This window comes from Onychomys torridus, chromosome 21 (genome assembly GCF_903995425.1).
Source record: "Onychomys torridus chromosome 21, mOncTor1.1, whole genome shotgun sequence".
Lineage (NCBI taxonomy): Eukaryota > Metazoa > Chordata > Mammalia > Rodentia > Cricetidae > Onychomys > Onychomys torridus.
The window spans coordinates 53,878,377-53,894,685 of record NC_050463.1 but is presented as its reverse complement, the minus strand read 5'-3'; the positions used below and the strand labels follow the sequence as shown (position 1 = coordinate 53,894,685).

Here is a 16,309-nt window from a genome sequence, read left to right as displayed (position 1 = left end):
GTATGTTCCTTTCCTGTGCTTTAACAATTTTCACACTCTTTGCTTATTTTATCTATCTACTCTGCCTTGGATTCTGATAGTCTATCCTCTGCTTGATTCATTCTATTTGTAAGGCTCTCCCTTGAGTTTTCTAGTTGTATTATTGGAGTTTTAGTTCCGTCTTCATTTCAGCTTGAATCTTTTTCAATGCTTCTAGTTCTTTATTGAACTGAATTTTGAAATCCTGGATTACCATGGTCATTTCCATTAGCCTTATGTTTGTTTTCTTGAGCATCTCTAAGGTATTTTTCTCTTTGAGTTTATTCTCTTTAAGTTTCTTTGTGTTTTTTAAAACTCTTTGAATTCTTTGATGAAGTTTCATCTGAGGTTTATGATTATTCTTTTAAATTCTGTGTGCTGTGGTGCATCAAGGTCAGTGGATCTTAATCTGTGGGTCAATCCTTGGAGTCAAATGACTCTTTCACAGGAGTTACCTAAGACCATTGGGAAACACAGATATTTACATTACAATTCTTCCCCCCACCCCCCTACATTACAATTCTTAACAGCAGCAAAAATACAGTTATAAAGTAGCAATGAAAGTAATTTTATGGTTAGGGGGTCACCACAACATGAGGAACTGTATTAAAGGGCCGCAGCATTCGGAAGGTTGAGGACCACTGATATCATTGGTGAACATTTCTGTAGTACTGACAGATTTGGCATTTCTAAAGAGCAGACCCATCTGTTCTCCTGTCATTAGTTATTAGTATTTTTTTGAGAAATCTGAGGTACAAAATCATTATGTACTAATCAAAACAAAATAAAGTGTTAGGAGTTTTTAGCCTTAGCACTTTGAAAGTATCCATACACTCTAAGGCAGCTCAGGGCACAAATACAAAGCAGTATGGTTTTTTTCTTTCTTCTTGCTTTAGTAAAAATGGACACTGACAGGTAGATTCTAAGTGGGAGGATAAAGACAAAATATAAGATAACAAGCTTTGTGACACTTCAATTTAGAAACAAGGAGAAATATAGTCAAAGGCAAAGGTGACTAGTGTTTATTGACACTTGAGTGATCACAGGACCTCGCAGGTATTGCAGACAAAGAACAAAGTTGGTACAACTCCAATATTTAATGCTCAGTCCTATTCTTTTTTTTTTTTTTTTTTTTTGGTTTTTTGAGACAAGGTTTCCCTGTGTAGCTTTGTGCCTTTCCTGGAACTCACTTGGTAGCCCAGGCTGGCCTCAAACTCACAGAGATCCGCCTGCCTCTGCCTCCCGAGTGTTGGGACTAAAGGCATGCACCACCGGCTCAGTCCTATTCTTAATCTCCAGTGTTCTCTTTGCTGTTACATGGTGAGTTTGAGGTTTTCTTTACCAACTCTTCTTACCACTTTTAACTATTATCAACTTTTGTAGAGACTCTTTGAATCTTTCATACATATGCCTACTACAATATGAAAAACTTTATGTGCAAAAGAAAAGGGTTATTTAATTTTTTGTAAGGTTTTTATAATTACAAGACTGAGAAAAGTACGCCTTTTTGTTTCCCCAATTCTCTGATTATCTAGGCCATGTCATAGGGCACAAGATAAACAAACCAAGAGTACCATTTCCAATCTAGCCTTCGACTTCCTCCCAGCATCACTGTCAGCACTTCACCTTGTTCCTAAGACATGCCACTACTCCAACACAGGAATACTTGGTGGAAAGCTAGCACATATAATTTGTCAAATCCCTATCAGCACCTTGTACATGTCAAATAATATCTGGTAAGTATTCCATATCCATAAATGAGGAAACAAACTGAACAGAGTGAGATTAGAAATAGTTACTTCACCTGGGTTAAAACACATTTCTCTTTTCCAGGCTATGTTGGCTTTTCATTGCTTTCCTCCTGCTTTACTGGGACCCTGTGTGAGAAAGGAGTTTTATTTTCTAAAGTCTTTGTTCTTTGTAAATAGAATAAAATAAAAAAAAAAACTTATTGTCTTTCCTCCCCACCTTTCTTAAAGCCCCTAGTGACCACTTTTACCATTTCCCACTTTAAGAACTCTTCCTTTTAAATTGAAATGTTTAGACAGATATTTTCTATTAAATTTAGGTTATATGGGAATGGATTGCTGGATTTCTCCCCTCCATTTATACTAGAATCATTGATCCACTTCAACAGAGAGCTTGGATGCTCTAAAACTAACCCTATGAACTGAAACTTTATAGATGCCAACGATACCACTTTAATCCTTCCTTTGAAAAGAGCCAAACAGAGAAAATTTAGTTCCCCCAAAGAAGTAAGCATTACTTTGTCCACACACAGATCTGGAGTGTTTGTGGCTCATGTTTGGTCTTCTGGCATTAGGCAAGTGCTCCTGAGTTCCAGTTCTGCCATTTGATCTTCAGCCTACTCCTCAGTTTCACTCTCTCTCTCTCTCTCTCTCTCTCTCTCTCTCTCTCTCTCTCTCCTCTTTCTCTTTCTTTCTTTCTTTCTTTCTTTCTTTCTTTCTTTCTTTCTTTCTTTCTTTCTTTCTTTCTTTCAAGACAGAGTATCCCAAACTGCTCTCAAATTCACTATGTAGGCAAAGATGAACATCTGATCCTCCTGCCTCCACACAGTTTATTTGATGCCAGGGATGAAACCTAGGACTATTTGTATGATAGACAAGCATCCTACAAATGTAGATAGATCCCTAGCCCCTGTTCTTCCTCCTCAATTTTATGTTTGGGATACAAAGGTAATACCCATGTAATGGGGTTTCCAAGAGGATGAGAATTCCTGGTTTTGTGTGTACCAGATGAATTCTACCCATAAAATGAGCAATGCCTTTGTATTGATTTTGGTGTTTTGCCAAAATCCTTGGAGAGTAAACAAAAATAGGCAACTGAAAACTTACATAGACTTACATACAATGTTAGATCATATCTCATTTAGTATTAGAAGTAAAGTGTCCCAAAAAATTAAACTATCAAATTCATGTTTGCCATGTAGGTTGTTCTTGCACACTGTAGGAAATTTTAAAGAAAAACTGTTCACCTTGTTTAGTCTGTGTTTGGCCCTATGGTAGCTCTTGCTACTTCTCATCAATTATTAATGGTTCAAATAAATATTGGTCAATGAGACAAAAGAGGAATAAATTGATGAACATATTTCTCTCACAGTCATTTGTTTTCTGTTAGCACGGTTTGTAGTACAAACTGCAAATCTGTATACTCACCATAGCTGCATATAGTTTAATTTTATTAGCAAGGCATTTGCCTTATGCTGACATTTTTATGGTCTTATTTTGAGAACAACCCTGAGCTTTGTGCTTGGTTACATGATAGGTTATATGACATTTTAAGTTTTGTTTTCTTTGCTTTTGATGAACACTCATAGAAGGATAGTATAAACTTTTCACAGTGAAGGTTACTTATGAGTTGACAAAAACCAAAGTCAGCTGTGCCAAGATAAAACACTGGCAGAAATTCTTATAATTCTGGAAAAGGGTAGAGACAATGTTTTTTGAAAGTTGGTTCTACACAAATGTGAATAGCACACACTTTAAAGGATTGACCTACAGACTAATGTCTGATTTACCTAAATGTTAAGATTTCCCATTTTAATTCATCTTGACTTTAGGATTAGTTTGGAATTTTTAGGAAAGAAGCAAAATCTATCACTTTTATTATTCCCTGAAAGCAAATCTAATATGTTACAAAACCCCTCACCACCTAGTACACTGGGCCCAATCATTTTTCATTCCTATCTTAAACACCCAGCAGGGCTAAACATTAAAATTATAAAAATAAGAGACAATTAAAATCAATTCCTCTAATTATAAACATTTTAAATTGTTAACTGCTATAGTTTATAGGAATATAGGGATAAAACATCTATGTAATTTTAAAAGATTTTCAACTTGTGTTTAATAAATAGCATTTTGTTAAGCATAGGACTATGATGTATTTATGAGATAGTATTGTTCAAAGAGATATTGCCTTATAATTCAAGAATAAATATAAAATTTAATTGATGCTAACATTTTGGAAAATTCTAGTTTTGTTTTAAAAACATGTCCATAGTATAGTGCTGAGTCAAATAAACATATATAAAACATCATGTCATTTCATTTTCAGCCTATTCACAAAATTTGGAAGAAATATTTTGGGATATGGGAATGCATCGGCACGTAATGGTACTTGGTGTATTTTTATATTTTATGAGATATTTTATTCTTAAAGTCGGAGAATCAAATTTATTCCCAGTTTGGAAACTTCAAGTGCTGAATATTTATAATTAAGGCCACTACACATCTGCTTTGTGCTCAACATGAATGTCCTCTGGATCTTCCAGTGCCATGTTCACCTGCTCATTACTTTTTATAAATCAACATACAATCTTAATTCCCCTGAGTGAAATATCACATATTTTATATAAATTAATCTAATTTGGCCCAATAACTATTTTAAGCTAACCATCATACCTTCATCTTGATGAAGTGCAAACAATTAGAGTTTATGTCTACTCCTGAGGTAGAAAGAACAAAATCAATCCAAGATGTTATTTTAGATAAATGAGATATCATGTACACTAAATAGAATAAAGATGTTAAAGTACTCCACATCAATGGCAATTAATAGTCTACTTACTGAATTCTTACTGGATGCCAGATAGTTAAAGGACCTGAACAGAAGATATCTGAATAAAAATGGCTTACCTTTTGTTCTTAGCCAGTTTTAGCAAGATCTAACTGGATAGAAAAAGATTATGACTACTCAGTACTACCTGACCCAGAGTTTGCTTATATAAGAACTTATATAAGCAAGGGTGGTTCAACATACAAAAGTCCGTCAATGGAATACACCATATAAACAAACTCAAAGAAAAAAACCACATGATCATCTCACTAGATGCAGAAAAGGCATTTGACAAAATCCAACACCCCTTCATGATAAAGGTCTTGGAGCTATCAGGAATACAGGGACCATACCTAAACATAATAAAGGCAATCTACAGCAAGCCAACAGCCAACATCAAATTAAATGGAGAGAAACTCAAAGCAATACCACTAAAATCAGGAACAAGGCAAGGCTGTCCCCTCTCCCCCTACTTATTCAATATAGTACTTGAAGTTCTAGCCAGAGCTATAAGACAGCATAAAGAGATTAAGCGGATACAAATTGGAAAGGAAGAAGTCAAGCTCTCCCTATTTGCAGATGACATGTTAGTATATATGAGGGACCCCAAAAATTCAACCAAGGAACTGATACAGCTAATAAAAACCTTCAGCAACATTGCAGGATACAAGATCAACTCAAAAAAATCAGTAGCGCTCCTATATACAGTAGACAAACAGGCTGAGAAGGAAATCAGAGATACATCACCCTTTACAATAGCCACAAATGATATAAAATACCTTGGGGTTAATCTAACTAAGCATGTGAAGAACCTATATGACAAGATCCTTAAGTCCCTGAAAAAGGAAATTGAAGAAGATGTCAGAAAATGGAAAGATCTCCCATGCTCATGGATAGGCAGGATTAACAGTAAAAATGGCAATCTTACCAAAAGCAATCAACAGATTCAATGCAATCCCCATCAAATTACCAACACAATTCTTCACAGACCTGGAAAGGATAATACTCAACTTCATATGGAAAAGCAAAAACCCAGGATAGCCAAAAGAATCCTGTGCAATAAAACAACCTCTGGAGGCATCACAATCCCCAACCTCAAGCTCTACTATAGAGCTACAGTAATAAAAACAGCTTGGTACTGGCATAAAAATCAACATGTGAACCAATGGAATCGAATTGAAGACCCTGACATTAACCCGCACACCTATGAACATACAATTTTTGACAAAGAAGTAAAAAATGTACAATGGAAAAAAGAAAGCATCTTCAACAAATGGTGCTGGCATAACTGGATGTCAATGTGTAGAAGGCTGCAAATAGATCCATATCTGTCACTGTGCACAAAACTTAAATCCAAGTGGATCAAAGTCCTCAACATAAATCCAGCTACTCTGAACCTGATAGTAGAGAAAGTAGGAAGTACTCTTGAATGCATTGACACCGGAGATCACTTTCTAAATATAAGACCAGTAGCACAGACACTGAGAGAAACAATCAATCAATGGGACCTGTTGAAACTGAGAAGCTTTTGTAGAGCAAAGGACATGGTCAACAAGACAAAGCGACAGCCTACAGAATGGGAAAAGGTCTTCACCAACCCCACATCTGACAGAGGGCTGATATGCAGAATATATAAAGAACTCAAGAAGTTAGACATCAAAATGCCCAACAGTCCAATTAAGAAATGGGCTATAGAACTAAACAGATAATTCTCAGCAGAGGAAGTTCAAATGGCTGAAAGACATTTAAGGAATTGCTCAACATCCCTAGTTATCCAGGAAATGAAAATCAAAACGACTCTGAGATACCACCTTACACCTGTCAGAATGGCTAAGATCAAAAGTACAGAAGACAGCTTATGCTGGAGAGGATGTGGAGCAAGGGAAACTCTCCTCCACTGCTGGTGGGAATGCAAGCTTGTACAGCCACTTTGGAAATCAATATGGCGCTTCCTTAGAAAATTGGGAGTCCATCTCCCCCAAGACCCAGCTATAGCACTCTTGGGTCTATACCCAAGGAATGCTCAATCATACCACAAGGGCATTTGCTCAGCTATGTTCATGTCAGCTTTGTTTGTAATAGCCAGAACCTGGAAACAACCTAGATGCCCTTCAACTGGAGAATGGATAAAGAAAATATGGTACATATACACAATGGAGTACTACTCAGCAGAGAAAAACAATGACATCATGAGGTTTGCAGGCAAATGGATGCATCTAGAGAAAATCATCTTGAGTGAGGTAACCCAGACTCAGAAGGACAAACATGGTATGTACTCACTCATAGGCTGATACTAGATGTAAAACAAAGATGACTAGACTGATACACAACTCCAGGGAGGCTACCTAGAAAACAGGACCCTAGGAAAGACACAGGGATCACCCAATGACAGAGAAATGGATGAGATCTACATGAACAACCTGGACGATAGAGGGAGTAATGAAGGGCAATATTTGAGGGAAAGAAAGCTTAGGGGAGCAGGAGATCCCAGCTGGATCAAGAACAGAAAAGGAGAATGAGGAATAACACCATGATAAATGAAGACCACATGAGAACAGTAATAGGCAGAGTGCTGGAGAGGTCCCCCAAAATCCACAATGATACATCCTCTGTAGACTGCTGGCAATGGTCAAGAGAAAGCCTGATCTGACCTAGTCCAGTGATCAGATGGCTAAACACCCTAACTGTTGTGCTGGAACTCTCATCCAATAACTGATGGAAGTGGATGCAGAGATCCTCAGCCAGGCCCCAGGTGGAGCTCCAGGTGTCCAACTGTTGAGAAAGAGGAGGGTCTGCAAGAGCGTGAATTGTTGAATCCAAGATTGCAAAAAGCACAGGGACAAATAGCCAAACGAATGGAAGCACATGAATTATGAACCAAAGGCTGTGGAGCCCCCAGCTGGATCAGGCCCTCTGGATAAGTGAGACAATTGAACAGCTTGATCTTCTTGGTAGGCATCCAGTCTGTGGGACCAGGATCTGTCCTTAGTGCATGAGCTGGCTGTTTGGGACCTTGGGCTTACACAGGGACACTTTGCTCAGTCTGGATGGAGGTGACAGGACCTGCCTGTACTGAATCCACCAGGTTTAAATGAATCCCCAGGGGTGCCTTGATCCTGGAAGACATGGGAATGGAGGGGAGGGGCTGGGGAGAAGGTGGGGGTGAGGGCGGGAGGGGGGAGGACAGGGGAACCCATGGCTGATGTATAAAATTTAAAACACATAATAATAAAGAAAAAAAAAAAGAACTTACAAGAAATAAATAAATAAACCAATGCCTAATGTAAGAGATTTATTCAACATAATAAATGCAATGTACAGCAAGCTCAATCCCGCATCTTGATACATAAAGAGTATCTCAAAGCATTTCCACTAATATCAGGAACGTGACAAGGATGTCCACTCTCCTGACTCTTGTTCAAAATATTTGAAATTTTAGCCTACATGGTAACACAAATGAAGGAGATAAAGGTGATACAAATAAGAAAGGAAGAAAAGTGTGCTCATTTGCATCTGATATGATTTTATACATTAAAGACAGTTTTTAATTGAAAGAAGAATGTGTTTTATTGTCTGTGATGGCTACTACCTGGAAGATATATGTATTTTCCTTTTATCCTTTATTCTTCATTCACTACAAAGTTTGCTTTTACTGATTTTTAGTTAATGACTAAATTAATCACTTAGCACTAAAAATAAAGAGAAAAGGAGATTTTTGCTAAACAGTTGCTCAAATGTACAACAATGGAATGAGAAAAAACTTCATGTGAGCGTTTCTTGGGCCATCCTCTCTGAACAGAGAAATTGGAATATGGTTAAGTCACATGGATGGTCTAGAAGTGCTTGAGTGAAGAGTTTTGGGGGAAGTATTTACTAAAACGTGAGATCAACTCAAAAGAATGTGTGGGTGTAAGTGCTATGATGCTGACCTAGCTGACCACTAGCATCTCTGGATGGTACAAAACCTTTCATGCTGGTGAGAAAAAAGTTTATTCCTGTATGGCCTTCTGATGCCATAGAGTTCTTCAATAAATAATGAATTTCAATGTTGTGTAGTTTTTAGTTAGCATTCATAGCCTTATGTTCTCCTTGTTTCCAAAATATCTAATGTCAAGATTTTCATGTGGTCTCAGAGCAAGTCTTTCCTGAAGACAAACCTGTTAAAACTCACTGCTCAGCAAACCTGAACTTGGAACTACATCTTTTTTTTTTTTAATTAAAAATAGATGCTTTTTCGTATACAGTATATTCTGATCATGGTTTCTCCTCCCTCATATCCTCCGAGGTCCTCCCTACCTCTCCACTCATCCAACTTAAATTTTCTTTTTATCTCTTTTTAGAAAACAGACAAAAAATTAAAAACAAAGAAAAAAGCATAAGAAACACATACACACATACACACACACCTTAAAAACACAGATATAGAAACCATAATATAGAATTTAAAGACCAGTAAGATAAAAAATAATGCCCAAACAAAGCAATATGAGACAAAAACAGTTTACAGAAATACTATCATGTTTGTTTTGTGTTGGCCATCTATAGTTTGGCACGGGGCCTACTCTTAAGTGTGGTTTATATATCTAGTGAAAAATATATCTAATGGTAACAAATACATTTTCCTTTTCAAGCAGTAGTCAATTAGAGTTAGCTTTTGTGGTTAGGAATGGGAGATTGTGTTCTCTTCCCCTCTCAGCACTGTGACTCCATATGGCTTGGACCTGTGCAGGGCCTGTGCATGCTGCCATAGTTTCTGTGAATTCATCTGTATGTCAGTCCTGTTGTGTCTGTGATACCTTGTTGTTATTCATCCCCTCTGGATGTTACAATCTCACTGCCTCCTCTTCTGCATAATTTCCTGGGCCCTGAGGAGAGGGTTTGATTAAGACATTATGTTTGGGACTTAGCATTCCAAAGTCTCCAACTCTCTGCACAGTGTCCTGTTGTGGGTCTATGTATTTGTTCTCTTCTACAGTGGGAGGAATGCTTCTCTGATGGCTGAATGAGACACTGGTCTATGGCTAGAAGAGTATGTAATTATGAGTCATTTATTGCTATGTTCCTTTTTAGCAGAGCAATAGAATTTGGTTTTTCTTTAGGCCTGTGGCCTATCTAATCTTAGATTCTTGGCCATGTGAGCAGTATCAGACATAGAACACCTGAGCTAACTTTAGGAAGAATGTGGAGACCAAAATCATGTGAGACCTGGAGGAAACTGCCATCGTATTGTTTGATGATCGTGTGTGACGTCTGGGTAGCCAGAGGTGCCCCTGATGGCTACAGCAAATGCTCTGTGATTGCATGTTCTAAATCTGAGTATCCAAAGTTTTGGAATTCCTGAATATCTAGGGTCCAGTAAATGATATCACTTTTATTTCCTGGAAATCTAGGGGCTCTGAAAAACACAAAAGATATCTGGATTCTGCCATCTGTCATCCCCTTCCCAGGCTCTGAAAAAAGAAAGCAGGGATTAAACCATAAATGAGAAATTCTTTTAGGAACTAACACCAGAGGCTTTCAATGGCCCAGATTCTTGGTTCTAATAGAAACAGAATTACTACTAAAATAAGATTACTATTCTTGCACTTTATCCTTTGGAGTTCAGTGCAGGAAGTCCCAAGAATGCTGGGTTTCAGAACACAGAACTGATAGTAGGTCAAATAAACTGTTCAATGATCTGTGTGGTTTCTTGGACATATTCTGCCATCATATGGCCAGATATGGAATTTTCTCTGAGGAACTACTTTTTTTAAAAAAAAGTAGCATTCTAGTACCCCTACTCTAAGAAGATCTGGCTGTGTGCAGCGGATGCCACATACCACCATTAACATTGAGAAAGGATCATAGCTTCTAACAGATATCTGTGAAATGTACTTGTGACTGAGAGTACCTGAATACTTCAAAATACTTGCCAAATTAGATAGGCATATATGAAAGTGGAAACAATATCATTTTGGACTCACCATAAGCACTTCACTAGAAAGAAGATGAGAACATGCAATCACAAAACTAAGCCTTTATTCAGGGTTCTTCCCACGGAAGCATTTTGGCAAGACCTCTGGCTTCTTTCCCCACTGCTCTGATGAGGGCTGTCACCTCAGCCAGTTTCCCCCAGCTATGTGCCTTGCTCACTACCTACCCTGGGTTTGACCTCTAACATGTAGCTGAAATTTAGGAGATTAAATAGGTGCCTAAGACAGAACCCTACAGCCATTCCCCACTCCTACTGAGGTCAGGTATTAGACCCACACCAGGTAGTCAGGGTAAGGTCCTGACAACTCTACGTTTCTGCTGTTGTGTTGACAGCTTATTGCTTCATGATCACCACTTGAAACCACAGTTGAAGATATCCTGGTTCCTAGAGAAAGCACAGAAGTAGTTGGCCAACAATGTACTGAATGGCTGCTCAGACTTGCAACATCCACAGTCCCCTTCCTTTTGCAAAGCCCCTTTTAGACATCCCAAACAAAACAAACAAAGGCAACAGAAACACATCCCTGGGACTGCTAGTGATGGGCCGCTCTGGTGACTATTGATCCAATCTAAATCAATACTCAGACCTCCTGAGTCTGTTGACCAGACTCTACCATCCTCAATGAGAACATTTCAGTCTTCTTCCTACCACCTTCCTCAGGGTTCCCATTGTCTACCCTCTTCCCGGAGAGTCAATGAGGCGCATGGGCACTGGTTCACTTTACTTCAATTTCACCGTTCCTGGTATCTTGGGTTATATACTTGTGCCTATCTGGACTCTGATTGGTAGATATACACTCATTCTTGCTTTGTTTTTCAAGACAAGTTTGTTTTGTGTGTGTGTGTGTGTGTGTGTGTGTGTGTGTGTGTGTGTGTGTAGATATACACTCATTCTTGCTTTGTTTTTCAAGACAAGTTTGTTTTGTGTGTGTGTGTGTGTGTGTGTGTGTGTGTGTGTGTGTGTGTGTGTGTGTGGTCCTGGCTGGCTATAGACCAGGCCTGAACTCACAGAGATCTACCTGCCTCTGCCTCCGGAGTGCTGGTACTATAGGTGTGTGTCACCACTGTCTTGGCTCACTCTTGCTTGTGAAATTTCTGGGGATGGGATTCCCCTGATAACCAATCACTGTACACATTGTTAATGACTGCAAGCTTTCACACTTTCTTGCTCTGATGCAGCCCTCAACTTCTGCTGGAGAGGGTTTTTGTCTACATCTACCCTCTGTGTCTCTTTTCCTTCTATTTTTCTCTCCTTCTTGGGCCTAGCACTAGTGATCATAAATCCCTATGCTAAGGACAAAAACCTGCAGTAGAGAGAGAAAGCAGGAAGCAATTTATTTTGAATAACACTACTAACTACATAATTTACTACTAAGTAAGTATGGGATATGGAAATTCTGGTAAAATAAAATCCCTATGGTCTATAAATCTGCTGTTACCCTCAGTGTTTTGACTTTCCAAAAGCATTTAACAAATAGGACTCGGGGATTATAGGAAGTTCTTCAGTTGCTGTAATTGGATTTAATAGTCATAGTAATTGACTAACAAATGAAGTAAGTCCAATTTTGACTTGTACAAGGAAGGACATTGAACTGATTTTTCTCATGATATAGGCATAGAAAATTTATGCAATTGACTGTGTTTCCTTTGCTGACTTGAAAATCGTCATTGTACCAACACAACCAAAAGGAATGATGAAATTTTCATGCATTTAAAAACAAGTGGTCTATTTTTAAATTTTAACATACTGTTCCCATAAATATGGCTGATGATGTTGGACATCACAGTAAACATTTGAAAAGAGTTATATATTGAGAGACCCAGGCCTCAGGAGAAGGAAGTACAGCCACAGCAAAAAGGCCTGAGCAGGATGCCCCCAACTCCCGACTGCCCCTGACTTTTGCCCTAGTTACAAAGACAGCCAGACACCTTCCCCCTTAGGGAAGGGGCAATCAGAAGTGGACAGACATCTCCAGGTGCTGAGACTAAAATGTTACAATTCCCTAGACCAAGAGATCCAATCAGCTCAGTCCAGATACCACTAACCAGGGCTTGAGCCAATCCCAGGTCTGTAACTGGGCAGTCTTGGAATCTCCCAAGCTCCCCTTGTCTAGTCACTATAAAAACTCTCACCCATGTTGCTTGAGGTCTCTCCTGCTCTTTTTGTTCTTTGCAGTGGATTTGGTCTCTTGGTGGTTTTGGGGTATAGACTTTGGGCACAGCATTTGGGGGCTCGACCAGGATCCCCAAGCCCACCATGACCACCCTCCACTGAGTCTTTAGGCACTAGCAATAATGAACAGTGCAACAGGCAAAAAGCTTAGGTTTGGTGGTCTCCAGCAAGGTCTCAGGAAACTTTAGTTACATGTTACTAAGTATGTTCCATGTTTTGTGATGTAAAACATAACAGTCTTACATTCCCTCCCTGCTGATGTTGATATCATAAGGTATAGCTCTCAAGAAAAGTTTCCTAATGGTCCCAGTACCAGAAATCCTTCTGGAGAGCAACACCTCAAAATCTCAGAATGAAAATTTAGTTTTCAGTTCAGAGACCAAACAATGGAACATTTTCCAGCTTTAACGTTTTGTGATACACCAGCATAAATGTAGAAGTTGAAGATGCAATTGCAGCATGCCTAGGTCTCCTTAAGCAGATTTCTGATACTAACAAACCCTAAAATACAATACCATCAAGTTCTGCTGGGATCCATCCCCAGCAGTGAAAAGATCCCAGCAGAGGATGTAAGGAGTTGGTGAAGAAAGTGGTTGGTAGAATTTTGCAGCCTGACTAACTAGCAGCCAGAGTGCTCCTTTATTTATACAGAATTTAGAAGCAGGGATACATTCGTGATGTTCCAAAACATAGATCATATCATTTTTGGTTTTGGACATGTGTTTCACTTTCCTTTTGCTCATCTTTTAGTGATCATTAATAAACTATGACAGAACTGAGTTATCATTTCCAATTATTTTCCCTCAAGTTTTGGCATCATTAATAAACAGAGTTATTGTTCTTACTCATTAACCCAAAACCCAATTTTTAAGAATCTAGAGGCAAATGACATCCTGTTCTCAGGCTGGTAGCTCTGATAGCTTCAAGGATGCTAGACCAAAACAAAATCTTCAAGCCACCCTGGGCATTTTGCCATGTCCCAAGCAATGTATTAACTGTTATTGTTCAGAGTGCCACAGAAAAATCCTCAGGCCAAAGCTGCTGCAGCTATTATTCAAATTCTGGCATAATACAATGTTCACATTTACAACTTTATAAAATTTATTTATAAGTCTGACCCTGGCACCCTGTTGTTCCTTGGTCATATGACATCATAGTGGCTCTGTATGTGCTAACTTTTCTAAGAAAAGGAGGTCTTGACATCTCATTCTTTTATCATCTTTCCATTCCATACTTTGCTCATCAATATGTTTCTGTGTAGGGCAGAGTTGTATGCCACATAATTGTCTGAGTGTATAGTGGGAAGAGACTTATATGATCTGTGGCCAACTCCTCTAGCCCACTGTATCTTGTTGACCTTTTAAAGTTTACTTTGTTTTGATTATTTTTTTCCTGTGTAAGTACAGGGACAGATGTTTCAAAAATGTCTCATAGCCTCATAATGAGACCTCTGGTTCCTTTATGTGTTACAACCTCTAAGGCATAAGGAAGACCTTCAAGTAGATAAAGATATCTCCCTAAAAGCAGGAGAATATTATGTTCAGACTATCCTGGGAAAACTTAGAAGCAGCATTCCTGGGAGAAGGCATAAATGACTCAGAAGAAATTTTCCATCAATCTAATATCCCCAACTTGTACAAATATTAAAAGTGCCCCAAGTATGCAACAAGTGGAGACAAAAGCCAAAGGTGGCATGGCAGTCATCATGCAGCTTAACTTCGCTGGATCTTTGTTGAGCAGTTGTGCTGGCTTTATGACTTCTGCCACTCCATTCAGATGTGGCTGTGTCAAAATTCTGAGTGTGTCATGCAGGAGGAACCTCATGACCTTGGTGTGAGATGGTTGTTCAGTTGTAACACCAGAAGCATTATTCATGGCTGGGCGGGGAAGGTAAAGTTGGAGTTCCTTAAAATTAATAACTGTTTTTCAAAAGGTAGTAATAAAAGAATGAAAATAAGATAGACTATGAGAAAATATTTTGTAGGTATATCATATATGGATGCTGTTCTAGGCAGGGTTACTATTGCTATGACAAAATGCCATGACCAAAGGTAAGTTGGGGAGGAAAGGGTTGATTTGGCTTGTCCTTCCACATCACTGTTCATCATTGAAGGAAGTTAGAGCAGAAACACAAACAGGCCAGAAAACTGGAGGGAAGAGCTGATGTAGAGGCTATGGAGGGGTGCTCCTTACTGTCTTGCTCGTTATGGCTTGTTCAGCTTGCTTCCATACAGAACCAGGACCACTATCCACAGCAGGCTATGCCCTCCTATCAATCACTAATTAAGAAAATGCCCTACAGTCTTGCCTACAGCCCAGTCTTATGGAGGCATGACTTTAGCTTGTGTCAAGATGACATAAAACTAGCCATCTCAGATGCATATAGAATAAAATAAAAATACAATGAATAAAGAATTAATAAAATGTTTTAAATAGAGAAAGAAAAGGGAGACCATGTGCCACACAGCCACCTCCAATGTTCTGTGAGAGGAGCTTCTGTGACCTTCAGGACTTTTTCAGATCCAAATATGCCCAGTAAATATGACATTATTATCTGTTAACATCATGGTACCATTGTGTCCACATCTCAAGACCCCTGAGCAAGACCACCACAGAGCTGATATTTGATGCACAACACACTGAGGTTTATTGATAACAAGCAATCTGGGGCTTGGTCCTTGTCCAACATCTGACACAGCAGGTGAAGGAAGATGGCCCTGAGCTCTCAGGGTGAGAGGGTTTTAAAGGGAAAAACCACAGGCAGGGTGGTACAAGCCTTTGGATCATATGATTGGGTGAGGGTGTATAACCTTTGAATTTACTGGTTGGGTGTTACAGTTATCATTTTGGGCAGGCCTGGACAAGTCCCAGGTTGTCCTTGATCTGTCATGGAGGCTGGCTGGCCTTGCATGCTCACATTGACCCATGCACATGGGTCTAACTTGGTGAGGGGTCCCAGACAGTAAACAACTGGCTGAACCTTGAACAGTCAGAGTAAGTGCAGAAAGGGAGCTACTGCAAGGACTATGTCTTTTGTTCATGGCCTTCCAGAAACTGCTTGCTTAAGTCTCAGGAAACTGAAATTGAGGCCTGATCTCCGAGAAAAGACTGAGCAGCCTGTTATGGCATCTGCTTCATCCTTTCAGTATAACTGATGATTATAGACACTATTAAACAAAAACTCACCACTAATAATCCAATGCATTTTTAGAGATAAGAGGAAGTTCATTACATTAAGGGCCCAAAAAATGTATTCAAGAGTGGAAAAAGACCACAGGCATCCATATGTAACATCTATATGGAAATTGCCTCAAATCATTTTGTAAACTCCTAGCTCAATAACCTCAGAGGTGTGCAGTGTGGCTAATTTATTAATTTTCTGATTTGAGTCTGTGTGCAAGCTTGTCTAAGAAGCAGCTTGGGATTCTGCCAGCAGAGGGTGCCAGGAGACTGTTGGGGAAACATGGGAATAGCAAGGTATGTGGAATCTTGTGACCTCTAATTCTTCAGATAAAATATAATAAATGATCCATACTTTTTTAGTATGAAAAATAACATAAAATAGCA

General features: G+C 38.9%; 1 protein-coding gene across 2 annotated transcripts in view; it reads right to left on the bottom strand.

Annotated features, from left to right (window-relative positions):
- Sh3yl1 (SH3 and SYLF domain containing 1) overlaps positions 1 to 16,309 on the bottom strand; it is an 88,602-nt gene that overhangs the window by 4,416 nt on the left and 67,877 nt on the right. The window contains exon 10 of one of the 2 annotated variants that reach the window (XR_004943350.1): positions 1,823 to 1,895. Coding sequence is in view for 1 of the 2 variants with exons in the window: in XM_036170246.1 (XP_036026139.1) it covers positions 1,885 to 1,895 (11 nt within the window). In the remaining variant the exon portion in view is untranslated. Of the gene's footprint in view, positions 1 to 1,812; positions 1,896 to 16,309 lie in introns of those variants that run through there. The other variant, XM_036170246.1, reaches the window with a different exon arrangement.